The following is a 27,775-nucleotide window of genomic DNA, read 5'->3' as shown; positions in this document are numbered from 1 at the left end:
GTTAAGGTTATAATTTTCCACTTCCTTTCAACATTTGTGACAGTCCGTGTAAAAACAGTTCTTCAATTAGCTATACACAAAGAGACCAATTCACATCTATTAAGGGTACAGAGGACAACAAGCCCTGGGAACAGGTTTTACTCTGGCTCTGGTCTATTAAACACCAGAGACTGCCATCTGGGGAGGACAGTATCCTGAAAAGAAATGCTTCCTTTGGTGATAACATCCTGTTGTGAAAACAGGAAATCAAAAGTGGGCATCAGAGAAGACAATACATTGCTGACCTGCCATTCCAATTGCAACAGCGTTAGCTACACTGACATGCACAGCCATGCACCATGATGGCTGAAATTTCTCTTTCTACATTGTACTAGTGATAGAAAACCATTTTCTAAAATTTATTTGACCATTTTGTAGGTACTTTTTGACTAATATTAATAGTAAAATTGTAACAATGTTATATGTGTTACATACAGCACTCTGAGATATAAACCGTAGAAGAGTCTACTTCACAGTATAGTGTTGCTCAAAATATATTCAGAACGTTTAGGTTAAGATTTAGTTTCTGCTTAGTTTGAAGATATGTTGTCACTATAGTAATTTAGGCATTAAAATGGACCTATAAACTGATGATAAACTGGTTGGGAAAAACATCTAGACTAAATATATTTATCACACCATTTTGACAATATCTTTTTCTTCTAAGTACTATATTTTACACTAGACTTGGCTAAATAAGAGTATAGAAATGAAACATTTCCATGCTTACCCATTGTAGAAACAGCATTTATTCCTAAAGATCATTGGTGATGCTGTTCTCTGAATGAGCAAGTAGCAAATCAAAGTAAAATGAATGGATGAATCATAATAACGATCACTTTGCACTTATATATCAGAACTCACTGAAAATCAAAAGACCTTTACAGTGAACTCCCAATAAAGAGGATGAACATGTGCAGAAAATGGAACATGTATTTGTAATGTGTGATGCTTTTGCTATAGTGCAAGACAATCAAAAACCTGTGATGACCAATGTGGCTGGATCAGTGTAAGAAACTCCTCTTGATAATCAAGTCTCCTATAACCCTCAAGGGAAGTAAGGTACTCTGTGCAAACCAGTGCAATGTAGCAAGCTAGTGAATTCAGGTTATAGAATATTTTGGCTCTGTTGAAGCTAGTGAGTTTTGGTCTTACCTTCAGTGGCGCTGAGATTTCATCTCACACAAGTGCCTTTTACTGATGATTCAAAATAGAGTAAATCTCTAAGGAGGTATAATGCTATGGGGATATCAAACATAAAATTAGCTGTAGAGATAATAGCCTATAAGCTATTTTATACTGTATTTAAAATCACTGATAATACACTGAAAAGCTATATGCAGACTTGAGTTTCCTGTTCTATATTTGCTATTCAACCAGCATCCAGGCACACAATACCAATTTTATGTGTAAACATCAGTACCAGCACCCAAATTTAAAACATGACCTTGTATATTAAGTACAATGAATGCGTCTGGCTATTTGGCGATGTCACTGCTGGAGGTTTCTTTCTTTTTCAGGGGCATTCAAGAGGGTATCTGCATCAAATTAGTGATATGCCAAAGAACTAAGAGGAAACACAGATATTTAGAAATACACAACCACTTGTCACTTAACAGGATAAACAGTTTCATGCTTTATACAGTTAATTATCTCAAAAAGAGTTTGTGTTAATTTCTAACATATATAACCAGTCTTGGTTTAGCTTTAACTGATAGTAGAACTTCATGCATTGCAGTAAGTCCAACAAAGGAACTTTCCTTTTGAATATAGTTTATCCCGTATTAAAGGACTTCAATAGAACATAAACCTCTTTCATCCCCCTGAAAAAGAAGTGAGTTTTATTCTTTGTGAGATTTTTTGGTCATATATTTTGAATAGTTTTTCCATGTTCTTAGCCTTGGTGTGTTGTAGGTACTGTGTTTCCTTTCTGATTATACTGACTGAATTGGTAATATGATACATTAAATTATCATAAATAACTATAAGATGCTTTAAGCTAAAAATCTGTGCATTGTTTTCACAGATCCAATATGATGTGATTGTAACAGGGTGTTAAAATGTATTTATAGGTACTACACACTGAAAAATTACTGGTATTGTACATGTTTTCTTTTCATTATTTTACCAATGCCATTCACTGGATGCATTTTTTTCTTTCTTCTGAATAAAAGCGTGCTTTCTGACAAGAAATGTGGGTGCACCATCTTCTGCCAAAGTAGAACAACAGTAGCTGTACAATAACTTCTGAAAATCATCATTGAACTGTGGACATGGTGAAAATAATTTTATTATTGCTGCAAAGGCAGCACGACTAGCATGTGGCATTTGTTTGTCAGTAATTACTACCCAGAAAGTGAAATGTAAGCAGAAAATCTTCCAGACAGGAAAATCTATACTTAGGCAGTTTAATAAATCTGTATTTAAGGCTTTCTCACCTGTAATTTATTCTATTATCTTTTACAAGTCAGAAAGAAAGAAAAGGAAAGCTATTCTCTATCCTGATATTTTTTTCTCTCCAAACTCGGTCTATAATCCTGGAGTATTTGGCTGTGCCTGCTAAAACATTCAGCAGTGAAAACATCAGAATATTGACATAAAAATTAGACTTCAGCATGAACACCCCAGATTAGGTAAACAGAGTTGGTTTCCAACTGTATTGTACCTCTACACTGTCCCAGGAAACAGGCTAAGCAAAACAAAAACTAGGAGGGCAAAAAAGACTTCTCTAATTCAGGAGCTTTAGAGCATTTCTCTGCTGCTACCGCAGGCTCTGGACTGCAGGAATGCAGCTGATCTCCTGTGCATTCCTGTGTAAGAGGTTTATATTCTCGATCCACATAATTGCAGATCTTTTGGCTACTTCTCCCACGGTGGTAACAAAACCCTTCTCTATGCGTGATCTTGTTGCATAATCCACCTCAACTGTGAAGATCAGTGCTTTAGTATGGGGAAGGAAATTCTGTGGAGGAACCTAGATTCACTGCGTGAACTAGATTACCCCTTACCACTACATTACTTCATGACAGATTCAGGTGTACGCATGTGTGCATCTGTGTGTGTGTATGTCAAATAAGACAACTTCTGAGGAAACTAATGGACCTATAAAAGGACACCCTTATGACTTCTGTACAGCATCACCAGACCACCCTACACAGAAAGGCTTTTGCATGTAGCTTCACTAGAGAGTGCTAAGAGGTGCAAGAAATGAGTTTGGTTTTGCACAGCCTCAGTTGTGCCTCCTTGTGTCTTTAATGACGTGCACAATCTATAATTACTTGATGGCTCAGTACTTTTTTCCACAGGATCCCCACCTCATTTAGTGCATGGGCTGGATGAGAGTTAACAGAAAAGGCAGTTGTTCAGCCTTGCTCATTCAGTTTCTGGCCACTCCTTTATTTAGTGCAAATCTCCCCAAGCCAATGCTGCACCCAGAATTATTAGTTTCTCATGGCATTCATCACAATGGTATCTCAGATTCCCATGAATAGTAATAGATTTATCTTGTGAGACAGGAAAATATTTTATCCCCATTTTTAATGTATGAAAGGAAGGCACGCACAGAGAACAATTTGTGGCACATATCCATTAATCCTGGATATAGAACCAAATTGCTAAAGCTAAATTGATTATATTTTTAGTACTTTCCTAGATTAGGACTCTCACTGTTTTCTCCTCCTCTTCTTTGCCTCTACTTGTGGTTAAACACAAAGAGAACAGAAAAAACACCTTGTGTTTAAAAACTGTTAGCATCCAAAATGTATATTTTAAATATACCATGTTTACAGCACTAAAAAAGGGGGCAGATAGGGGATACTGATTAAAAGTTAATTTAAATAATAGTTTAGATTATATTCTGAAACTTAATAAAAACTGGGGAAAAATTCTAAAATTGAATGGTCTACGTTATTACCTCCCCTTACATCGTTTGCTGTCTCCCAACTCTCATGTCAACAGCAAGTTTATTTGCATGGTTTTGAGTCAGGTCTGTTTAAATCCTTATGTGTATATGGTCTGGCAATATGCCAGGCTGAGACACCCTAACCAGTTCTGAAACAATTAACTTATTTATCAGAAGCCATTCACCCAGGGTAGCAGTGTAGCCCTCTAAGACCTCGACCTTGACTACTTAGCCCAGCTAATAAATAAGGTAGTAGTGCAGCTGAAGGGTCATCCTAAGCAGTTTCCAGCATCCTCGTCAGCTGGAAGACATCTCTGTGCCACTCAGTTAGCCACGGTACTGCAGAATGCCACTGCAACATGTTGTAGCCTTGTGTAGAGCCGCAGTGTGGTAGCCCCAGGTTCCCTTCTTTGCCTGGGTGAAGCAAAATTACAATGATCTCACAAAGCCTTTCTTCTCTGTGTTTCATTCTAGCTAGATGGCTCCTGAACACATGTAGAATTTGCTAAAGTATCTCTATTTGCCTCCTTCTAAAGCAATTTGAGAAAGAGGATTAAGCTACTATTAAATGTATAGTTTTTTGCTCCAGCGTTTTTATATTGTGGGGCTTGTTGAAAAGAACATGGGAAACTATGTTTATTTTCTTTCTTAACACAGAGACAAATACTGCTTAAACTTAAAATGTTCACTGTTAGGCAGCAAAGAAGTATGCAAAATGTCAACACAAACATGAATGAAATGTGAATTAGATGGATACCAAAGGTTTTTAGGAACATTATACGATTTGCATTACTTCAGTAATATTGCCAAATCCTACAGCTCAAGCATCATGAGACAGACAAAGAAAAGGAAAAACAGCACTGGCTTTTTTCCTGCCTTTTAATTCTTTTTTTGGCCTGATTCCTGATTTTCAAGTTCTTAGCAGGAAAAGCTGCCTGATCCTTCATTTGTGTGTGGGTGCACTTCAGGTGGAAAATGCACACAAAACACAGACACAGAAGCCGGGGCTCCCATCCCCTTTTCTTGCTGACAGAAGAAACATTCTGCCAAGCTCCCTTCCCTTCTGCATCTCAGCTTCCTTCACGTTCTCCTGCCCTGGACAATGCCGTCACACACCTTCCAGCTCACACAGGTAAGCCCAGTTTCCTCTGTATTGATCCAAAGATATCCTTTTTTTCATGTTGTCACTGCCTCCTTTCACCACCTGAGATTTCTCTGTACTCTTCTACTTGCTTTCTTGATTACTTCCTGTTCCCTATAATTATTCCTCTTTTCCTTGATCCTCTGACCATGGCATTCTGTCCTTTGCTTTTCTGCTCCCTTGTTCCTTTCTCTTTTCATCCTTTTAAACTGTTCCCCTACTTCTGCAGCCCTGCCCCTGGCACTTTCATTTTTATCCCATTTTTAAAAGCTGCTCTGTTTAAATGCTCATTTTTTGTGCAAGATTCCTAACTCTGTGGGTGACACCAGCAGAGGTTTTATGACTCACCAGCCACTGAGAAGACTTAAAATTCTTGTATTTTGCATTCTACACTGTTTATCCATAGCATTTAAAATCAGGCCAAACATACCTTCCTTCTGCCCTCAGTATTTGGGGGAGTTTTTTCAGTACTTAAGTTGGGATGCTGTATATAACTAAATCTTACTACTGCTAGCTTAATTTAAAAAAAAAAAAAAAAAAAAAAAATCTTTTCTATCCTATCCCTTTTTCTGCTTCTATATTCATAGCAAGCTACTTGCTACCGCCCGTGTAAGAGACTGAAGCCTGTTCTAATGATATCCACTGACTGCTGAGCATCTCAGATATCCAAATATTTCAGTATGGATACCATGATGTATAACAGCATTGCTATTAAAATGTTAGCCAGCCTTCGTCAGCCAATGCCCAAAGAAAATATTAATGGGCTTCTTTAGTTTTTAAAAAAAAGACCATGAAGGCTTACAAAAAATAGCTTCTGCTGCCATATGGATTTTGAATTGGATGGTAGATTATCTTTACATAGAGCTTCAGCACTATTACTGGAGTTTATTTGGACTGAAACACTTAACAGCTGTATTTTTTTAAAGTTTTTTTTCCTCAGGTCTAATTAATATGTCAACTATACCCAAACTCAACACCTGCTGCTTTTCACAGCTTCAATAGGATTATGCAGTGCAGAATGCTGTGAAAAATCTTACATGAATGGGTGCCTAAATGTGAGTTTGCACTAATTAACAATCTAGATAGCAACCTGTCCAGTTAATCAGGAAGACTTGTTGCATCACTTGACACTCTGTTATTTTGCAGTTGGTTGTTGTTGCTTTAGTCTGATATTATTGCTACCCTTGCATAATTTTCTGCTATGCAATGTATGTTCATTTTTTAATTTCTTCCATTACTGGATACTGAAGAAATATTAGCATTTTACCCGGTTGCAATAAATTCAGATTTTTATTAATAGTTTTTATTTCTACCTGGATTTAAGGGTGCTATATTAATGAACTAACTTAGATTATGATGTTTGCCAAAATCAGAGCAATTCCAGAAAAAAATACTTACCGAGCTAGAAATTTTGTTAGGAACTGATTTTCTTTAGCCAAATCATGTTACTTTTTAAAACTGTATTACTGATACTGAAAATATTATCTATAGAACGCCTTTTCCACAACAATATATGTAGAAATACACCTATTGGCTTGTATTTGAAAAGGCTATCATAGGAATATATTAGGAATATACCATATCAGCCAGGAAAGCAATCACACCCCAAAAAGCAAATCCAGTAAAAACAGCCTCCCTGGGGAGAAAAATGCAAATTGCCCCTTGCTTTTTCTCCAGGTTGCTTGGTGAACGTGAGAGCAAAAGGGACAAATCAGAAAACTAACACATGGCTGAGAAGTTCAACAAAAAATATTCAGCATCCACCTAAACCTAGTGGTTACAGACTAGGGTCCTCTTTGCTTGACTTACTCTCTGCACTGTCCCAGTCTGAGCAGTTTGGTAATCCAGCCCTTGCCTATAACCAAATGCAGCCTAGGCACTATAGCTGCATCCTAGTCGCTTAAAACAGTGCCAGGGAACATTCCTGGGCACTGGACCTTGATGGTCTTTGCTGTCATGTTGGCCGAACCAGACAGTTTTGGCTCAGGAACACTGCAAGGCTGTCCAAAGATGGCCCAACATGTATTTACAGGATCTCCATGTCACCAGTGCCCTCCCCAAGCAAGCCCATCAGCCAGCTGGATTCCCAAAGGAGCAGATGTGCGTAAGATGCAATATCCATGCTTCCACATTGCACTTGTGTCTCAAGAGCTCTGTCCTTCCTGATACCCCAAATTCTGCTAGGTTTTCAACAAAGCTCTGGCCACGTTCACATTTTCTCAGATCTTCTGGCAGGGTCCAGGGCAAAGAGGCACTGCTCCCAGGAGGCAGCTGATTTCATACACAGGAGGAAGGACCTTTCCTATTTCTGCTCGTTGCTGTGTTACAGAGACACAGAACACAAATCTCAAGAATGGCTCATGAAAGGACTTTGATTTATGTAGATTAAGCTGCAGCTAGTAGGGTCACCTTTTTCCCCTCATTTCCTTTCCCACATCCTCTGAAGATTCAGCCTTTTTAGTCTTGCAGCACAAACCTCTCTCTCCCTAGCAGATCCTAGCACCTTCCGTTGCACAACAGGCACGCAAGCCCTGAGCTGCAGCAGCATCCTCCCACAGACTGCTCTGTACCGCTGGATGGAGATGCGGTGTGCAGGCTCCTGCTGCTTTACAGCTGCTGTTGTAGCACTCGGAATTCTGAGAATATCACTGCGTGGCTGCCCACGGGCCAGGCATTGTGCAGGTCTGCTCTAGGGCCCGTGTGTTACTTCAGAGTGACTGTTGGTAGTACAGAGCTGCCGATAACTTAATTGGATATTATGCATTTGTCCAGCTGCTAAAAACACGCTGATGAGCTGGATTTGATTGTCTCAAACTGCAGAACTTCTAAACCAAACACCTACTAGCACCTGTTCTTGACCTGACTCTGAGCTGCTGCTGACCCAAACATTTTTACAGTCTGGGATTTTTTTACATAAGAAAAAACAGGTTGAGTGATTCTTGCAATATCAAACGGACAAACCAATGTCTGGCCAGCTTTGGTGCAGACCTGTTCGTCTGTCGTATTTGGCCACTGATCACCTTCTGAGATACTTCATTCAATCAGTAATGGTTTCTTCATACCTTCCTTTTTTTATGCCTTCATTGCCAATATTTCTTGGCTGCAGAAAATAGAGTTCATGTCTTATCCTTTCCTAAGCAGTCTGAGGGGCTTCACATGAAGAAAAAGGTTAAACAAATAGAATCATTACAAAAATTCTTGCTAACAATATAGATATAGCAAAAGAAGCAATGTTTTTTTTTAACCTTTTCATCTCATTCACTAGATTTTCTCCTCTTCCTGTTTGTCCCACTGTCATTCAGGATTTATCATCTATTTAAAACCAATTTTATGATACTGCAAATTAAAGAAGAGTGTTACAAATACATTTGGGTAAGATAAAATTCTCAACAACTACAAATCACTGTAGCTCAGTTGAATTCAACAGCCTCACTTGTTATCTGCATAGCTTGATTCAAGTTTATGTTTTTTTCTCCTTCTACCTTTATATAAAGGGCAGGCTGCAGCTGGTGTAAATTGCATAACCTTATTCATTTCCATGGAGTTTAAACAATTTAAGCTAGATAAGGCTCTGCCCCTAGCTTGTCCCTCATATCCATATTTCTTCATTTGACCCCAAACAAGTGGAAAGCTGTTCTCTTTGATCTTCATACTAGATTTTAAATCTTTAAGATTTATAATTCACATAGTGGTATCCTCTACAGCATATTGCAAAACCCTATTTGGTCTATAAAAAGGCTGTCACTGGCAAAATCCCACATGTGAGGGGGCAAAAGGGGATAACTTTCTGCTTGCAAAAGGATGGAACAAAGCAGCTTCTTCATGAGTCCTTTGCATTTATGTGCAAAAATGTAGCTCTAGCTTTAGAAGCCCCTATCCACCACTGAACATGTAGAAACATTTTAAAACGGTTTCAAGATTAACCTGCCTCTGCAAACCTCCAGATGACACTGGAGGTTTGTTGTTATGTTCTCTTATGTGGTGCTTTGCAGGTGGGAAAGGAAGTACGCCAGCAGCTCACAGGAAACTCTACTTTCACACTGTGTCCCCAGCTTTAGGAGATTTACTTATCTATATAGAGGAGCTATAGTCACATAAGATTATAAACTAGGAAGTAAATTGAACTAGTCTGATTCCCCATTTGGCCATTAAAACATCTTTGATTTGATTTATAGTGATTAGATTTATTGTGATTTAGACACTGAAAGACAAAAATAATAAATCAAGGAGGCTGCCTTACACTGGATCAACTGTAATTTGTGACACAGACAAGCCATCAGACCAGTAGAGAAGTTAATTTTCTCTTTGGTATTAATCTCCCCCCTCCACATGGACAAAACAGCTTTTTTTTTTTTTTTTTTTCCCCTCCACATTTCTCTCTTCCTGCATACTCACGAGCAACAGTGGCTGAGGAAAATGTGTAGAAAATTCGATAGGTATGGAACTTTTATAATTTTTTAGTTAAACTTTTGTGAGTCTTGCCCCACATTTAATGGGAGAACAGAACATGGGAAAAACTCCAAAAACAGATCCCAAAATGTCCTCTACTCTCACAGGATGAGGATGTCTCATACCAGCAATGACCATGCCATTATAACGGCCAGATGCACTCTGCAGCACATTGGGTTTTTTGGTTGTTTTTTTGTGGGTTTTCTTTTGGTGGGGAGCAGGGCGGGGAGCTCCCACATATGTAAGTGATAGTTAAGGGTAATGCATACTTGCTATTTTCCATTTCACCATAATAAAAAGTTAAAAATCTAATTTTTTTTTCCCCCAGTTGTGGCAAATATTAATTATACCTCAAACTATCTTCAGCGTACCTTGTGGGTTACCACTTGTAACTGACATTATGGCATTATTTTGTGTGTCATTATCACAGACAACCTCAATTTTGTTGGTATAATTCAAATATAACTAGAGTAAAAAAAAAAAAAAAGAAAAAAAAAAGAAAGAGAAAACTGGAGCCCAGTGAGTTAAGTGAAATATTTTGATTATTAAAGGGTGTATGCAGGAAAAAAGCTGGAAAAGAGTACTCTGGAGTTTAAACATTACTCCTTTCATACTTTCCCTTGTCGGAAGAAGATGTTCTGGTTCTTTTAAAACACATTGTGTCTCTCTGTATCTATAAGAGAAGAAATAAGTGCTGTATGGAACTAGCATTTAGCATGGGGGTCCAAAGCATTTTTCACACACATTACAGGTTCAAACCCAACCCAGAAGTTTAATAGTGGGCCAACACTTAGTGGTGCTTTGAAGTTTATGTGAAATTAACTAGTCCCAGCAGAATTTGAAGTAAACAGGATACAACATTACTACAAAAAGCAGCAGTCAATATGGCATTTTCAGGAAGTCAAGGGTTCCCTGGACATAAAAGTTCAAAGGACAGCCCTGAGGTACATTGATGAAACTGTTTAAGGAACTTTGATATGCTATGGTCCTGTGTTACGGATGGGTGAGATTTTATTGTTTAGACCTTTTGAGAACCTGGGGTTCCTCAAGAACATTAGCTTCATATTTAACAAGCAAAAATCAAAATAGGGAAGTTGTTGAAAATGGTGTTTTAAATTAAATATACTTGACATAATCCTATTAAAACAAGATACTTGTATGTGTGTCATGAACTGATATGCCAGAAAGTTCTTCTACTCTGGCTTTACAAGTAATTATTTTTAATCTTCTAAATCAGTATTAATGTTTTAGAAGTGCACCAATCAGTGTAAAAACTAATTTACAATTTTTGAGATGAAACTTAGTGCCCATGAATACTTAATAAAACCAGATTTTTATAAATAATGAAGGATCTGAATTGAAAGACCTCAAGAGAGAGGAGGAAAAACTCAAGAGTGGAAAATAATTGACTACAGAACAGGAAAACAATTACCTGAGGTTGTGAAGCTATTTTTGCACGGCTTGCTAGTTCTACACTTCAATTTGATTATTACTTGCTGGTTTTGTTTCTGAGAATTTGGGAAGTCTGGATGCAAAAACTTGCCTTGTCTATGGCTGCCTGAAGTGTCAGGACATGATGTGTGCTTATTTAAACTTTTGCCTAAAGAGGACAAGAGCAACTACATATAAGTATACTGTTTATAATAGAGGGACTTCGGGTTGCCTTTTTTTTTTTTTTTTTTTTTTTAATATATACACACTTATTAGTTAAGCTCAACAACTATCAAGGTAAGAAACAGATCAACACTTGAGACTGCAGAGACCCGCTGCGTGTAAATCAAGAAAGCAATGTAAAGGTATTTTTTCCTGTTTTTAATTACTTCACATACTAAAAACCAGAGTGCAGAAAACATCCGGCGTACAAAGCCAATGGTCATGCCGTTATCCACATGAACTACCATCTCATCACAAGGCAACTGCAGCTCAAAAAAGGAAAACTAAGCGGGCAAACCTCATAAAAACAAAACCAAAAGAAATAATTTCACTTGACAGACCAAAACCTTCAGATGTGGTGACAGAGCAGTTATGTAGGAAGCCAGTTCCCAGCAGGGCAAGCTCTTCAGCAAAAGGAGGCATTCCGCCACGTTTTCTGGCGCAGCGGGGAAGCCCCCTCAGACACCCCTTCGTTCCCGCCACCCTCCTTTCCCCTCAGCTTCTGCCTCTCGGGGCTGAGCCGCCTGAGGGGAAGCCCCGCAGCGAACCCCGGCAGCGGACGCGGCCCTCGGGACCGCCCGGCTCTCAGGAGACCGGTGTTTCTCCCTCAGCCACGCTTCCAGCGGCCCGGGCCGGCGGGGTGGGCCGCTCTTCCACACCCCGAGCCGCTGGAAGCCTGACTGAGGTGTGCGCCCAGGCAGGCGGAGCCCGCCGCCACCGCCACCGCCCCGGGGAGGCTGAGGAGCGGCAGCCCTCGCCCGCCCTCTAGTACTTAAGCCCCCTCCTCAGAGCCACCACACGCCGCGCCCGCACGGCAGAGAGGCCACGGCCGAGCAATGGCCGCTTAGCCTCCTCCCGCGCCGCCCCAGCCGCCCCCGCGCTTCCCCCGCTGCCGGCGGCGGCGCGGTGACTGGGCGCAGGGAGGGAGGGGAGGGGAGGGGAGGAGGAGGAGGAGGAGACGACGACGACGACGAGACGGGGTGCCGGCCGCGGCGGCGGCTCCGCGGTCTTCTCCTCGCGAGAGCGGGCGAGGTTTCCGGTGTTGTGACTGCGGGGCCGTAAACATGGCGGTGAGTCTCCGCGCCCGCTCGTTGAGGCACCTCCGCATCCGAGGTAAGGGGCCCCGGCCAGGCCGCGGCGGCAGGCTGTCCCCGCGCCGGCTGTCGCGCCACGCCGGTGCCCAGCCGCCCCCTGCCTTCCTCTCCTCCCTTTCTGCTCCTCCGGCTCCTTCCTCCCCGCCAGCCTAACGCGCTTCTCTTTCCCCGTCCCCGCAGGTCGCAACGACAGCGGCGAGGAGAACGTCCCCCTCGATCTCAGCCGAGGTACGGGCCGGTGGCCGGCGGGGCGGGGGTCGCCGCCAGCCCCTCGCTGCGCGCCCGCGGCGGAGCGGGGGGGAAGCCGCCGGCGGCGAACGGCCTGGTGCTCCGGGGCGGCCGCGGGGGCTCGGTGGGCGGGGTGAGGAGGCAGCGGGGTGCCACTGCCCGCCGCCGGTGGGCTGCCCGGCGTCCTGTAGTGAGCGGAGCTGCCCGTAGGTGGAAGCCTCCCCTCAGCCCCCCGCCGGCTGCGGGGCAGCACGGGCACCTCGGGCACCGCCGTGCCGGGGCCGCAGGGCTGGCCCGCCCCGGCCACAGGCGAGGGGAGCCCCTGCGTCTGGGCAGAGGCTCCTCGGCCGCTTCTGGGGTTGTTTTCGGAGGAGGTCGTCGCTCGTGGAGGGGGCCGCTTACAGCGTCCGTTCCGCAGCGGGGCTGCCCGCGCCGCGCCGCGCCCCTCGGCCTCGCCGCCGGGGCTCCCTCCGGCCGCCGCTCCGCTCGGCGGGGCGGGCCGCACGCCTCGGGGGAGCACCTCGGCAGTGGCGAGCGGTCCTGCCTCCGTCCCTTGTCGTGCATCCCTGCCAGCCCTCGGCAGGCTGGCCACGGTGCTTCCCGTGAGCCTCTCGCTGTACGACCAGAAGGCACTCATCTCCCGTTTACTTGTTAAATTGCTCCAAACATCCTCCACTGCTCTCGGATGTATGGGGGGGGGCGGGAATAAGAGGAAGGAAGTAGAGGTAACATCCAATACACACTAACTAATTTTGTCTTGGACGAATAGGAACTCGTTCCCTACCCGAATGTGTAGCTCATCTTGCCTTGCTGAGGGCTAGGGTGAGGGGTAGACTCTCCCAAAGGGCCGAATAAAATGCAGAAAACGAACTGGCCCGCTAGAAGCAATGATCTTCCCTGGGGCAGAAGGTCTTGGTCTCGGGGAGGGAATGAAGTTGATGCTTGTAGTATAACTGCTCTGCTTCAGGAGATCCAGGACTGCTTCTATCCTGAATAGATCCGCTTTATGAGGAAGTAGGCAGGGAGATGGCAGAATCAATGAGATAAAAGTGGGCTGTGAAATGTAAAGGAAGTACAAGTATTAGCAGCATCCATAAGGTTTTCAGCTTAGTGAGAGGCTGTATCAGCAATTCCACCTCTAATTGTTTTTTCCCCCAGTATGATCTGTGTTTAGAATTTTTCTGTTACGCAGTTTTACTGTGGGCTGAAAGTTAGCTCTGTGTATACATGTCATATTTACAAGTGTATTTTAGTTCATGGGAAAAGCAGTGAGGTTTTTTTTAGTTTAAAGAAACAGGCTCTTATGGCTCTTCCCACCTTATCACCAAATGGACATGATTGCTTTAGTGTAACACTGTTTAAAATTAAAACAAGTGAAACTTTTGCCAACAAAATATGGGACAGAGGCCTTAACAGTTCAAGCATGTGACACAATTACTACTGTAAGCAGTGTTACCTGTTCATGAAACTTACAGAATCAGGATTTTAATGAATGGGTTTAGTAACTTTTTTTATGTTGTGTAGCATATTGCAGTGTTTTGATGTGAAAGAGCAATACACAAGACTTAAATGCTGGAGTGGTAATTTTTAGATGTAATCTGTTTGAAATATTTTACTCAGAATTTGATGGGCAACTATCATTATGATACTGTTTTTTGCCATGAGGTGTTTTCAGCCACCTACTGATTCCATGCAACCTGTAGTAGTAGCAGTATAGCTACTTCACATGTATCATATTGTAAAAGAGGCTCTCGGGTAAGATGCAAAAAAAAATTTTCATACAACAAAAAAAGATGTTTTGCACGGTGATTGTATATAGCCCCTATTTAAAAAAAAAAAAAAGGCGCGGCTTTAAATTTAGTTGTGAACCCTGTATCAAAAAAGTGAGGGGTTTGGTTTTTTGTCAGAGAAACTACAGCTGACTGATCAGTAATCATATAGTTATTCATGGTAGGTATTAACTTCATCTTAAAGAGAAAACAAAAGTAAAAAGTTAAAAAGTCTCAGCAAGACATTAACTAAGCTAGATGATAACTTCATTTCCACACTGAACACAATGAATGTTTGTTTTTACAGCTGTTACAATAGTTATATAAGCAATTAGTTTAAATATTTTAAATTGTTACCCTAATTCTGTACTAATATACACTTGTTTTGATTCACTTTGTTGAGCGGATTATATAGTTTTCCACAGGGCTCATGTTTTCAGTAACTTAAAAGATATTCTAATATTTTTTTGTTTCCCCAGACAACTGAACTTTATGTTGATTAATGTGAAATAACTGATTTGGGCAAAGTAAAGAATCACCATAAACGGTGCCTCAGCAATATGCTTCTAGTTACAGTGGCCTCTTTATTACAAACATGTGAAATTAAATTGGTATTGCCTTGTTTTCAACAGGTTCCTGTTAACATTGGCTTGATGAACATGACTTGACATACATGTCAGACCTTCACTAGTCCATGCCTGTGGACTATATACTATGCTCTTTCCATGCAAGAGGCCAGTGCTGTTACTAAGTATTTCAGAAGTAATAATAGATGCAGGGAGGGTGCTAGCCCTATTTCTGCTACTTTGGGTCCTACTTCTTCCTGGCTTTTTGTGCAGTAAGGCTTGGGGAGTGTTTTGCTGCTTGTAGAGCTGATCTACCTTTCTCTGCTGCTTTTTGTTTGGTCTTTTCTCTGTTGCTGTAGTTTGAGGGTTGCTGGTGTCTTCCCAGAACACACCATGTTGTCATGTATCTTTACCGTGGCTGGTATAGTAGGGTTTTACTCTTTGGAGCTTCTTGGTGCTCTGCCTTTTTAAAAATGATATATAGTAATATTTATGAAAGGCATTTTATATGATGGTGCATTGTGTGTGTTTGTGTATGTGAACTCTTTATGTACAAGATTAGCCTGGTTAAAAATTATAATGTAAAGTCTGTGGTTTGCTGTTTCTGGCTTGTTTTTTTTGTTGTTTTGCGTTTGTTTGGTTTTTTTTTTTCCTTTTAAACTTCTGGGCTGCTCAGCCCTTGCTGTACCCCCATCTTTTAAGAGGATTCTGGTAAATCTTTTTTGGGGACAATAATTTTCTTAAAATTAGGATGATCAACTCTGGAAAAATTGTCCCCAGCCCAAATACTGTTGGGCATAGTGTTGGTACAGTAAGAAAAAACTGCAGATACAGGTGAAGTCTCATTGCTTTTGTCCGCTTAAGGTCATATGTTGTATCTTCTGTTGATTACAAAATTGCAATTAATAATTGGGATTCAGAGTACTCAGCTTTTGGCCTTCTGTTTATATTACCTGCTCAGAATAGAATAGAAGAGGAAAAGGAGGGCAGACTCACCACCAGTGCAACTCCCATTGCAGTCATCTGGAAGGAATTAGCAATGGCATGAGGCAGATTGGTTTAATTAGACTACTGAAATCAAGCATGTAACTTCTTAAGGCCAGAAAGGACAATTGGAGTTCTTGACCAGGTTAGTGCATTTTGTAGGAATTCTTGCATTGAGTCTGGTCATGGTTTTGTATGTAACCGTGCTACAAGTATTATATGCTTTTAGCATAATTCATCTTTATTTCTGACTGTTTTACAGGTATTCCAAGCTGAATTACAGAAGCTTATATATCTCCCAAAGCTCTGGGTACTGTAAAAGGCTTGTGTAATCCATGCTTTGTTTGCTGCTTAGTTCTTTGCTCACCTCTATAACTGAATCGCCTCATCCTGTTGGGTGGCCAACACCTCTTCCTTTGTTGGAGTTGCATCTATTGCCTTTGGGTTGTGAAGGCCTAAGTAGTTTAGAACTTGCCTAGCTGGGAGCTGTGTCTCACAGTGCCTTATCTGTAGTCAGGCTCCTTTAAATGTCCTTCCTTCAAGGGATCCCTGTTTTCTTGGATTCCTGTAGCTCTGAGCCTGCAATGGATATTAGGAACTTTTCAGAGCTTGTGTGCTTACTGAAGCTTTGGAGAGATACAGAAGTGTCAACTGCTGATGGTCAAGTGCAGTTCATGCCTGTATGTCTTCATTTCCTCCTTTTTGAGGGTATCAGTCTTTGCTTTCTGATACTGTACTCTTTAATTAACTGAAATGTACCTGTCTCCAACATCAGTACTTTCATTTATTATTCATAAATGTGCATTATGAGATCCTACTTTGATTTAGCAGCTTTTCTTGTACAGGCAATTCTATTTTGTAAATGTTGAGTCCTCTAGCTACTTCACGAGGCAGATATGAATAAAGTAGCTGAGAAAACTGGTGCTTTTTTCTCACTGAGAGTGAGTTTCACAGAACTGGCTAGTGTTACCTGAAAAAATTTCCTTTTTTCCTTTGCCTCCATTGTCCATCATTTCCTTCTATCATGTAGGTAAAAATAAAAGACGCAGAAGTTCCATTTAACTTCAAGATCTGAACTGTATTACTTTTTTTACTGTGCTTGCATCACTTTAAACCATACTGTATTTGATTCCATGTGCCCACATGGCAAATAGTTATGCATTGCATGCAGGGCAAACATCTCGGGATGCTATTTGCAGTTTACAGCCCACAAAAATGTCAGGCATTTTTAAGGGTTATTTGCGGGATAGTCAAAGAAGGCTGGATGAATTTTGTTTCCAAATTCAGCTTGAGATTTGATGACCGTGCTGTTTCTAGCTTCCTTCATCAATATGAAAGAAGCAGGGAGGGATGTTGTGCACCTGTCTGATACTGAGAGCTCAAGTAATGGGGAAGGGGGAAAAAAAAAAACCTCTTTGGGAGTGCTTCCAGCAAGGCAGTAGGGAACCAGTGCAGAGATGGTAGCTGGTGTGTACTTTCTTGGTGGCTCAAAGGTAGTTCTTCCACACTGATGGCAAGACTGTTACAGAAAGCCTTTAAGTTCTTCTTTGCATACTCCTGCAATACATGGTCTGGCTTAAAAATATAAAGAAGTGGGGCTCCACCACACTGTAGAAAGTATTTTAAAAATACCAAAATAAACAAAATGTGTGGGCATCTTTTTCCCCTCGCTTTGCAGTATGCCACCATTGTGATGGGTAACTATAGCAAGGATGCTTCTGTTAGAGCAGATCACATAGAGCAGTAGCTGGGTTTTTTGCCCCCTTGTTTGTCAATCTATAACAGAAGCCACAATAGGAGCAAGAAGGTAATTAGTAACATGTTTTTTTCAGTTCTTCTGAGATATGAAGGGGCAACTTGAAAAATGGCTTGAGAGAGATCTTACTTGTCTTGCTGTCTGAGGAATTTTCTGCTGCGTTATTCGTGTATATTGTTTTTTTTTTTTTTATGTAGGGAGGCTGAAGGGGAAGTTATCAATGATGGTGGCCTGTTAACTTTTTGGTCAACATGTAACCTTTTAAGTAGGTTTTAAAAGTGAGCGAGTTAGAGGTGCTGAGTGTATGCACTCCAAAATTAAGGCATACACTTAGCTTTCTTGCCTGCACTTGTGCTTTAGTTGGCCATTGTTTTGGAATTGTATAGTGTACTGGCCTGGTTAGATTAGTAACACTTGTGTACCTTTGGCTTTGCTTCCTAAGGTATTACTGCTTTTACAATCTTAAGACTTCTTAGAGCTACTAAAATGGTGTGTGCTTACAGTATTTTCACTTTTCATTTCTTGAAAACAGGAACAACATTTTTTAATGAAGGAAAAATCTTAACAAAAGGCAACTTTAAAACCTTATGACTTGCTTACCTAGCATTAAGATATCTGTAGGAGCTGGGCACTACCATGTCTTTCAAGATCTGCGTTCATGTCTGTCTTTAAAGTTTCTGTGTACAGCATCTCTAAATTTGTTTTTGTGGGTGGGTTCTTTGTTTTTACTGCTGTGGTTCAGATTGGTCAACAAATGTCAGCACTTTTCTTCTGAAGTGCAGAGAATAAAATGACTGTTCTAATATCTTGTGGTTTCTATTTGTATTTGACAAAAGAGATTGTTCTGCAATTTGGATCGGTATAAATAGCTTCTTAGGTGTTTAAGCAACGCTGTGTTTCGACATTATAGTATTCTGCTTCCCCTCTCCCAGTCATTTGAATCTTGCAAACTGTTGAAGTACCAAAATCTCTAGTCACTGCCTTGGTATGAATGTTTTAGTCTTTGTCATAAATGTTCTTCAGGTTTCCTCCCCCCTGCCTTTGAGATTAATGCAATGCTTAGTTTCAGGATTATTTTTTTTTGTCAGAGCCTATCCAGTGTAGATGCTGTGTAAAGAAACACAGCTCTTATCATAATTACAGTAAATAAGGAAGCATGTCAACGATAGCTTTCCCAGAATGAAATACATCACTTACTTGCCCAGTCATGCATACTTTACCAATTACCTAGCAATCTCGGAAGTTTTGCCCTAGTAACATAGAAGAGATGTTCAACATCAGATAGAGTTTTTCTCTTTAAAGTGGGAAGAAGTGAAACAGTCAGTTATGGTGAAAACCTGTTGTTTTCCAACTGTTTATTTCCATACAAACACTGCAGAAAAGAACAGTGTTCAGGAGTGTTACCGGATGGCTTGAGAGTTGATGTTGAAGTGATGGCTGACTAGTTTGGGGGAATGTACTGAAAAGTCAGGTAAGCTTTTTATCTTTCATAGTAATTGAGACTCCTGCCTGAGACTTTTTAAGTAATAAATGACACAAACCATCTACCTGAAAACCAGCTACCTTCTTACAACTAAGACACAAGCATGTGACTTGAGGCTTTGATAACTACACAAAAGGTTAGATAAAATAAGAGGTTTGCTTTTTATTGAAAGTGTTTTTAACTGTGTGCAGGTAGGCAGATGCTTATGCTGTAGTGCAGGTGAATTTGCACACTGAGCAACACTCCTGTGATGAGTTCTGATACAGAAGGGAAGGTGCTAATAACACTGCTACAGAAGTGCTGGCTGATACTGGACAAATTGTTTTAACTGGAGCACTCGTAACTTTCAATCTCACAATAAAATATATCTTGCTTTATTCTTGTTTAAAAATCTGTAGTATTAGTGTATTCATGTATACTGCAGAAAATATTTTTTTCATTTGCCAACCATCTGTTGTGGTGATGAAAAATTTGGGTAGAATGCATCAGGAAAAAAGCAGGACTTAGCAAAAATTCAGAGCATGATTAGCGAAGAATGTATTCACCAAATTCTTGCATCTGGTGAAGAGGAGGAACGTTGGTAAAGCTGTGTAAGTGAGAAAATGGAGTAAAAAAACCAGCACAAAACCCAATAAAAAAACCTCAACCCCAGAGAACAAAACCCCCTACTTACAGTTGTGTTTTCTTAGTTGTGTGATGAATTTTACTATTATCACATACTTGAAAGCTCTGTAGGACTCACGTTCTTATGCTTCTGTTACATTTATCAGAGTGTAGCAAGCTGCATCTCAATAGGGGCCTGAATAGGTTTGGGTAACTAAATATTATGAGGAAGTCTCTTCTCCCAATTCTATCTGAACAGCAATATCCTTAGAATCAATATTGTTCATTAATAAATTAGTCTGAGTGATAGAGCCTTTAGGAAAGTGTTCCTAAAAGGGGAGATTTTGTTTCTAAATTTACTGGGTTTATTCTTCACTATGTAGACTTCTCTAAACTCATTTTAGTCCAAGTGCTACTTTTTGCTATGATTTTGGCTACATCTGACCATTTTTTCATGTAGGTGAAACATTTCAGAAAGCTACTTTTAAAATTATTTGTTTAGTATAAATTAAATACGCTTAATTGTCTGAGATGTAAAATGAAAAGCGCAAAGATTTTTAATTCCTTTTCAGTTGGAGAAATGCATAGCTAACAATATTTCATGCTGTTTATCAGTGATACTTTGAATAATCGTTTGAGTCTATGACCAAAGGGATGGCAAAATGGTTAAGATGAGCTAGGGCAGTTACCCGTATTTGAAATGACTACTGTTAGCTAGCACTTGTTTGGTTAAAATGAAAGATGAACATCTGTACCCCATTTGCATAAATTTTATTCATTGTGAAATGAACTACAGCTGCTGATTTAAGACTACAGAATGATTAGTAGAAGATACTTGTGCATAGAAGTAAAGTATTTAAAGGAAAACAGTATGAACTTGATTTATGGAAAAATACATAATAATTATAAAAGAGTAACAAAGAATATTTTCGTTAATCTCTTCATGTAAACATGTGTGGTGATCAATACAGGGATTTTGTTTGGTTTTTTAGCTGTGTAAAAGATTGGTTTCCTGCTTCAGGTGTACACAGACTACAAATAAAACTATATCTGTTTTTAAAAATAATTATTTCATAAAAATAGAGGACTATCAAGAACAGCTGTTGCCTGAAAATTACTGTTTTTAAAAAAAACCTGATTAAATCTGTAAGTAATATTTTTCCTTTTTTACCTTCTGAGCATCACTGAAGTCAGAATTCACCTTTAGCAACCTCATACCTAGATAATTTAGAATGTGTTCATCTCCTTTATGCAAACCATGTGTGATTCTCATGGGTAGACTTACAGGTTGGGGGTTTTTTTTTCATTAAATAAAAATAAAAAAACAAACAAACAAAAAAACCCAACAACTTGCTGTTCCTATAAATGTGGTGTTTCCAGCTCAGCTTTTTAGGTCAGCCTGTTACTTCTGTGGGATAGATTTTTCTAAGTTGAAATTGACCAAGGAATTGGGTGTCTTCTGTGTTTAAAGAATTGTACTTAGATCATATTGTGAAGTTTATAAGTATGGTCATTCCTGTCTCTTCTCTGAGAATGATGTTTTCAGGAGAAAGAGTAAATGTCTTGAACAGTCACAGCTATGGACGGATGAGACTTGCCCTGTCCCTGGTATGAGGGACTGGAGTTCCCAAACATCTTAAATCTGTGCACTATTCTGAAATCTTCTGGTTATAGCATTTTAAGGGGTGTAGTTATCACGTTGCAGATTTGCCACATTTTAAAGGTTTCCTGCTTCCGTTAGTGCTGTTTGTGAATTACATCTAGTTTCTAGTTGTGTACCTCTACTAATGTTTGAATTTGAGGTTAACTACTTTGCTCTTTCCATGTCTTGCCAAATTGCCCTTCATGTCTTCATTGGCAAACCAGGGGATCTTACATTTGCTATGTTGCTAGGCTTTTTCTTACATGACACCCTGTGTAACAGAGTATTTCTGGGGACAGTGGCTAGCTCCTGACAGCTTAGAGTTCATCATGAAGGGCCATTTAACTGGACAATACATTTTTGGGTTCTTGAACAAATTAAAATGATGCAGAGAAGAATTAGAATGTTCATTGGGAAAATATTCTTGAATATGATCATATTTCTCCCTTTCACAAATTTTATTCTGATGTCAGTGATATTATTATTAACTTGCTTGTCAGTTTGATAATATTCAGAGAAATACATGATCAGAATTCTTTTGAGTAGTTTTGAAAGGAGACTTGCCTGATGTGAAGCAGTCACAGTATATCTTTTGTTAAAGCAACTAAAAATTGTGACTGCCCTGAATTTCCTGTTTCTAGAATTGGTGGCAGAAAAGAAGAAAAAGAGTTGGAGGAATTGAAGATAATTTTCTAACCTTTACATTAAATTCATATTACTATTCAAATTTGTAGTTGATGTTCTGGAAAGTATTAATTTGATTTGTATACCAACATAACCAATGTTGTGAATCTGGGAATGGCTTATCCTCCAGCCTTTTATTGGCTTTTGGGCATAAGGACTGTACTGGGGTCACTCCAGCCTTATGTCCTGTCTTTGACAGTAGCTGATAATTGATGCAGAGGAGCACAGAACAACAGGGCAAAGAAATGTGTAGTCACGCCACAATGGAGTGTTCCCCAGCCTCCAGTGTTTTGTGCCTTTGTTTATGTTCTTTTTGTTGTCTTTTCCCCCCTCCTTTTTCTTTTAAACAACTAAACTTTTGAAAGTTTTAGAGCAAGTTATTCTAGAGTTTAACTATGTATACTGGAATAATTTATATTTCTGTTTTGCTTTTAAGTGGTAATGAGGAATTTTGTTAGGAGACTATAATCTGGGCTTGGTTTTAGTTGTCATAGTGTGCAGTAGTTACAGTTGTGTATCTAATATTTTAGAAAGATGGCATTATGTTTTTCAGGGGAGCGGGGGGCGCAGAATAAGTATGTAATACACAAAGATGGTATATACCAAGAATGATTGCTGAGATTCTTGGCATTAACATCATGTCTTCCTGAGAGTTGAGGACCTAACTGTAAGTTTTAATGGAGGACTAAATCAAATGTTTGTTCTCTCTGAATAGACAAGTCACTTAAAGAACAACAGGGTGTTTTTTTTTTAAAAAACCTACCTTGGTACCTTATGTAGTCCTAACTTTAATATTATTTTCATAATTAGTCTTTGAGGAAACTCATGCAGGACAGTAGTTTGTTTTTAAGTAAGCATTTAAAGAATAGTTTGTTTATCAAAAGCTATAGGTAATTAATTTTCAAATCAACGTTGTAGCTATCCTTTGGAATGGTCCTTCAGATTTGTCTTTCTGTGTTCAAAGGTTAAAGATATTTTAAGTTTGTCTCTAGCAATCCAACATAATTTGTGGCCAATCTTCAGCTTTGTTCTGTGCTTCTGTTTAAGTAGTAATACTGTAGCTTTAGGTGCTAGAAAAGCTGTTAACGTTTCAACTATAAAACCTGTTTTGCAGAGGTTTTAACAGTAAGCATACAAGATAACACATTGGGAATAATTAACATAATTCCAAGGGTGAGGATGTTAGGATTTTTTTTACAGATAGAATCTGTGTCTTGGTTAGAAGTAATATTATAAGACAGTAGTTTAGGAAGTGGTCCATTTTTGAACTGCTGTCACTGCTTCAAGCTGACTGCAACACCAGAATGTATATTTCCTGCCACCTTTATCCATACTTGGTAATATTAAAAAAATCCTTTAATTTACAGGATTTTATGCACACTTGCAAAAGAGAAATCTATACAGTCACAGTAGGCATTTAAACTTTACTTTCCTGTTTACTTACAGAAGGACATAGTGCAAGTCTAGATGTACAGAGCTAAATATGAAGGATTAGACTTGTAAGTGTAATCCCAATACAAGACTTTCTTCTTATCTGAGGTTCTAGTGATTTCTGCATCCTACCTTGGAAATGCTGTCTTTTGCACTGCTTTCTACTTAATAGACATTTTTATAAATGTGAAGGTTAATTTCTACCTAATGTAGGAAGAACAGTTCTTTTACTTTCTTTGCTGACTGCCATGAAAGAAAGGAGGTGTGCTTTTTTTCATATTACTGAGCCACTTCCATCTATTCATAGTTTTCTTAAGCAGCAAGAGTGAAAATAATAATGAGTTCTTAGCTTTTATTTTCTTCTGTTTTCATGAACAGGAGTTACTGGAACTTCTCTGTATTCAAAATAAAGTGCTTTATGTATAGTTCACCTATGGAAGCTATAGGAATCAAACTAAATAAATCTTTAGGTACATTCTGCAGAAATCACCTCTACTTTTCAGGGCGATGCTCTCAATTGTTAAGATTTGTTATACATTGTGGGGTTTTTAATTAAAATTTATGAGAATTATTTGAAAAAACTTAATACAGCACAGTATATTAGTGCAAAATACTTTACACCTTACTGAATCAAGTGTGATAACATAATTTTAACAATGATTGTAGAGGATCTCTATCTGGCTTTGTATTCAGTACATTTTTCAACATAACAGTAACTACCTAAAATTGATACTACAAGTGAACAAGTATTTCTGTTTTTACCTTATAAATTGAGACATACCTTAAGTCTAAACATATATTACTGTGTTTATGAAAATCATAGGCTGAATGTAAACTGTTCATGTGCTAATTTTTTTCAATCTGGCAAAGTGGAGTTGATGTGTTAATAGAAATAATTCAGGAGTGATCTCTGTGTCATGCAGTTTGCTTTTTTTATGTAGCTTTCTCTTCTGTTGTTCTTAGAACCTGGTTGTTTTTCTTCTGTGCAGTTTCCACATTTTGAATTAGATGTAAATTAAGAATACTTCATGTTATGAGAGATTACATAATTGTCCTGATTTTTTTTCCCCAGCAAGTTGTTAATGGCAGGATATGCCTTCTCATTGGTGTTTCATTTCATTATTAAAGGTGTTGATAAAAAGTGTTTTAGCAGGCTGTCATCTAGGCTTACAAAGACACCTTCAAGTAACTGATTTCTAATGTTTTGTTGCTTTTGATAACTGATATTTGATAACTATGTCAGTGGAAATGGAGAACAGTGCATTAATGTTTCTAGTTGGGGTGTGTTTCACTCAACTTCTTTGTTTTGTCAGCATGTAGTTTTAACAGGCCACTAAGAGCAGCTTTGCATTATACAGTTGCATAGCACTTAAACTTTAAAAATCTCTGATAAATGTGGAGGTGTACAGTGAATTCACCAGAATCATCCATTTATATTGTGATTCTTTCCTTTAGTAAGAGGAAGGTATTTCCTGTGTTCTTAGTCAAGGATGAAATGCTTAACTGTATTGAAGTACAGTTTCATTCTTTAGGAGAAGTCTTTAGGCATATTTAGTCTCTTATTTCACTTTTTTGCACTATGATTCTAGTAGGCGTGATAGGAGCTGCTAGTGCAGTGTCTCACTTGAGAGTTTACTACTGTGTGCGTACACTGATTGATGTGTACATGTACTGTCCTAGCATCTACTAAGTGAAGCATATAAAATACACGCTCCTCAGTTTAACTCATTATGCCTGACTTCAGAGTTACTGAATTATTTGTGTGCTAAAGCCTACCACTCTTTTTGTTTGCTTTTTATTCACATGTGCATAACAGAATAGCAAACTGGCGTGCTGCTAGCGTACTGAATGTGGTCAAACAATGCTGCTAAATCTGTCAGGGGAAAGGAGTTGTCAGTTGTGCTAATATAGCTATTGCTGGTCCTGTTTCATCCCAGCATTAGATGGAGCACTAGCAGGTTTGTGTAGCTGGAGCTCTGTGGTGTTCTTTCTCTCTAGAGAATGGGATCTGTCAGAATGCATCATGGTTCTCACTGGGGAAAAACAATGTCACAGTCCTGAAGGGGTGAAAAAGTGAGTCAAGCCTGAAAAGGCCATGAGAGTCTAAAAACAAACACCACCCCAACTTGGAAGATTTTTAATATACATGCATCTATGAATTACTTTAAGGTGTAGAGAATTGCAGCATTCTTGAGGCTAGGGTTTTAAAAACACCGGTTTTGCTCTGTGCTAAAGATTATCGTTATATGTACTGGGTGTTATCAGTGCAGACAGTTGCGGGTGAGAAACTGTTTGGTGTAACAGAAGTAGACAGAACAAAGGTATCTGCTACTTCAAAATGCTTGCTATCCAAAAAAAGAAGGCAGATACGCAGAAAATCAGACGGTAATGATAATCAACCAAAGCTACTGTTGCAGAACACAAGTGTGCTGGCTTGAAATTTTTTTATATGTCAACAAGTTTTTAGATGAGATTTGAGGCAAAGTGGCTTTGTGTACATTAATTGGGACAATTTGCCAAGTGTAAAAGTGCAGGTAAAAAAAGATAGTCTGACTTTTTTTTCTAATGAGTCCCTTCTGGAAGGGGTATGTCCTGCTTCCACCACTCTACCCGTGAATGGCTCAGTGGCACAGCCATTTCTGCATGGATTTTTGTAAGACTTCAGTATTTAGTTTGACTTGGTAACCTAGCAGAAAAGTAACATAACCAAAAGAATGAAAAGTATTCTGCTGAGTTAGTTAGCAGAATTGTTTTAATGTGAACTTGATGGGTGCCAGAGCTGTGTAAAGGATAGGGTGTATCATATAGTGGGATGGGGTAGAGGGGAGGAAAGTAAGGGAAGGGGTTATACATCTTTTGGCAGAAGAAAGCTGTAAGATCAGCTCAGTCATTTTGCGCCACTTCACCCTCAGAATCACCATGGGAAAGAATGTGATGATACTTGGTTGTCACTATGGGCCAGCTTGAGATGGTAGAATCATTTATGTTGGAAAAGGCCCTTAAGATCATCAAGTCCAACCGTAAACCTAACACTACCAAGTCCACCACTAAACCATGTCCTGAAGTGCCACGTCTACACGTCTTTTAAATACCTCCAGGGATGGTGACTCAACCACTTCCCTGAGCAGCCTGTTCCAATGCTTGACAACCCTTTCGGTGAAGAAATTTTTCCTAATATAAGTCAGCATCTCAGTAATAAATGAAGGAAGTCAGGAAAGAATAGACTTTTGAGGGGTCTTGAAGTTATACCAAGTAGCTTCTCATGCTTGTCTTTTTTTTTTTTGGATAGAAAAGCAAGAACTTCTGAAGAGCTAGAGTAAAGGTTAATCAGAACTAAGAAATCTCTGCAGCAGTGGTCTGAACTGGGGTCCTTAAAAGAGACAAAAAAAAAACAAAAAAAAAAACCACCCCCCAAAAAACCCCCAAACCAAAACTCCTTGTCAACACCAGCATGAGCTGTTAAGCTTGACAATGAAATGTTACGGCCATGATATTTCTTCTTTTGGGAGCTCAGTCTCTGATTTTGTCCCGTGTTTTTTCCATTGCTGCATTAATCCATGTTCTTCAATGCTGTTGCATGAGTTTGTGACAGGAAGATAACGCAGTGCTGTTATCTGATCTTTGATTACAGGAAAGCCACATGGCTTAGGTGGTGAATCCAGAATGTATTTAGTCTATTTTCAAGCCTATTTTAATGTAAGGGACAGACTAGCAAGAGACTATCTCTCCATTTGTGAAGTGATGTTATTTTGTTTAAGTTCTTTTACATCTGCCACATGTGAGGTTCTGTTAGGCCTGCCTACTTTCCCTATTGGCTTTATTTTTAATAAAAATGACTCACAGTTGAGTAACTTAAGTAAATTTTCTACTTCTTTCTAATATGCGATGCATTTCCAGAAGGTGAAAAACAGGACAGCCAGTCTTTCCTTGAAGTTAGTATGACACAATTCTTTTGGTAACTTTTTTGGAAGAGATTTTTTGCAAGAAGGTTCTTCTGAAGTTTAAAAGAAGACTTGAACTGACAAGACTTGACCAAAAAGGCTTCTGTAATCTTAGTTCTTTCTAAGGGTATTTATTTCTTTACTATCTTGTTTTTTCTACAGCAGTAGTGTTGATATAACCAAAGTGTGAACTAGTTAACTTGCTGTATTCATGTTACCAGTTTGATAGTGGAAATATCTGTCATGTTCTCAATTTTCTCACAGTGTTTTAGAGCTCATACTGGAGTCCCCAGTTTGCTTCAAATTACTTGTCTGCTAGTGAAGCTTCTGGGAAATACCTGGCTGCTCAACTAGGCAGTACAAAGATGGTTTTTCCTCAAACTTTTCTGTCTCTCTATAAATGAGTTTTTC

The 27,775-nt window shown here is 39.4% G+C and overlaps 1 protein-coding gene across 1 annotated transcript in view; it reads left to right on the top strand.

Annotated features, from left to right (window-relative positions):
* The first annotated feature begins 12,158 nt into the window (after positions 1-12,158).
* RICTOR (RPTOR independent companion of MTOR complex 2) overlaps positions 12,159-27,775 on the top strand; it is an 88,729-nt gene continuing 73,112 nt past the window's right edge. The window contains exons 1-2 of the mRNA XM_069776649.1: positions 12,159-12,296; positions 12,458-12,505. Coding sequence (XP_069632750.1) covers positions 12,248-12,296; positions 12,458-12,505 — 97 coding nt within the window. The 5' untranslated portion in view covers positions 12,159-12,247. The remainder of the gene's footprint in view (positions 12,297-12,457; positions 12,506-27,775) is intronic.

Source organism: Haliaeetus albicilla, chromosome Z (assembly GCF_947461875.1).
Source record: "Haliaeetus albicilla chromosome Z, bHalAlb1.1, whole genome shotgun sequence".
Classification (NCBI taxonomy): Eukaryota; Metazoa; Chordata; class Aves; order Accipitriformes; family Accipitridae; genus Haliaeetus; species Haliaeetus albicilla.
The sequence above is the reverse complement of the archived record's forward strand: the minus strand, read 5'-3'. Positions and strand labels throughout refer to the sequence as shown.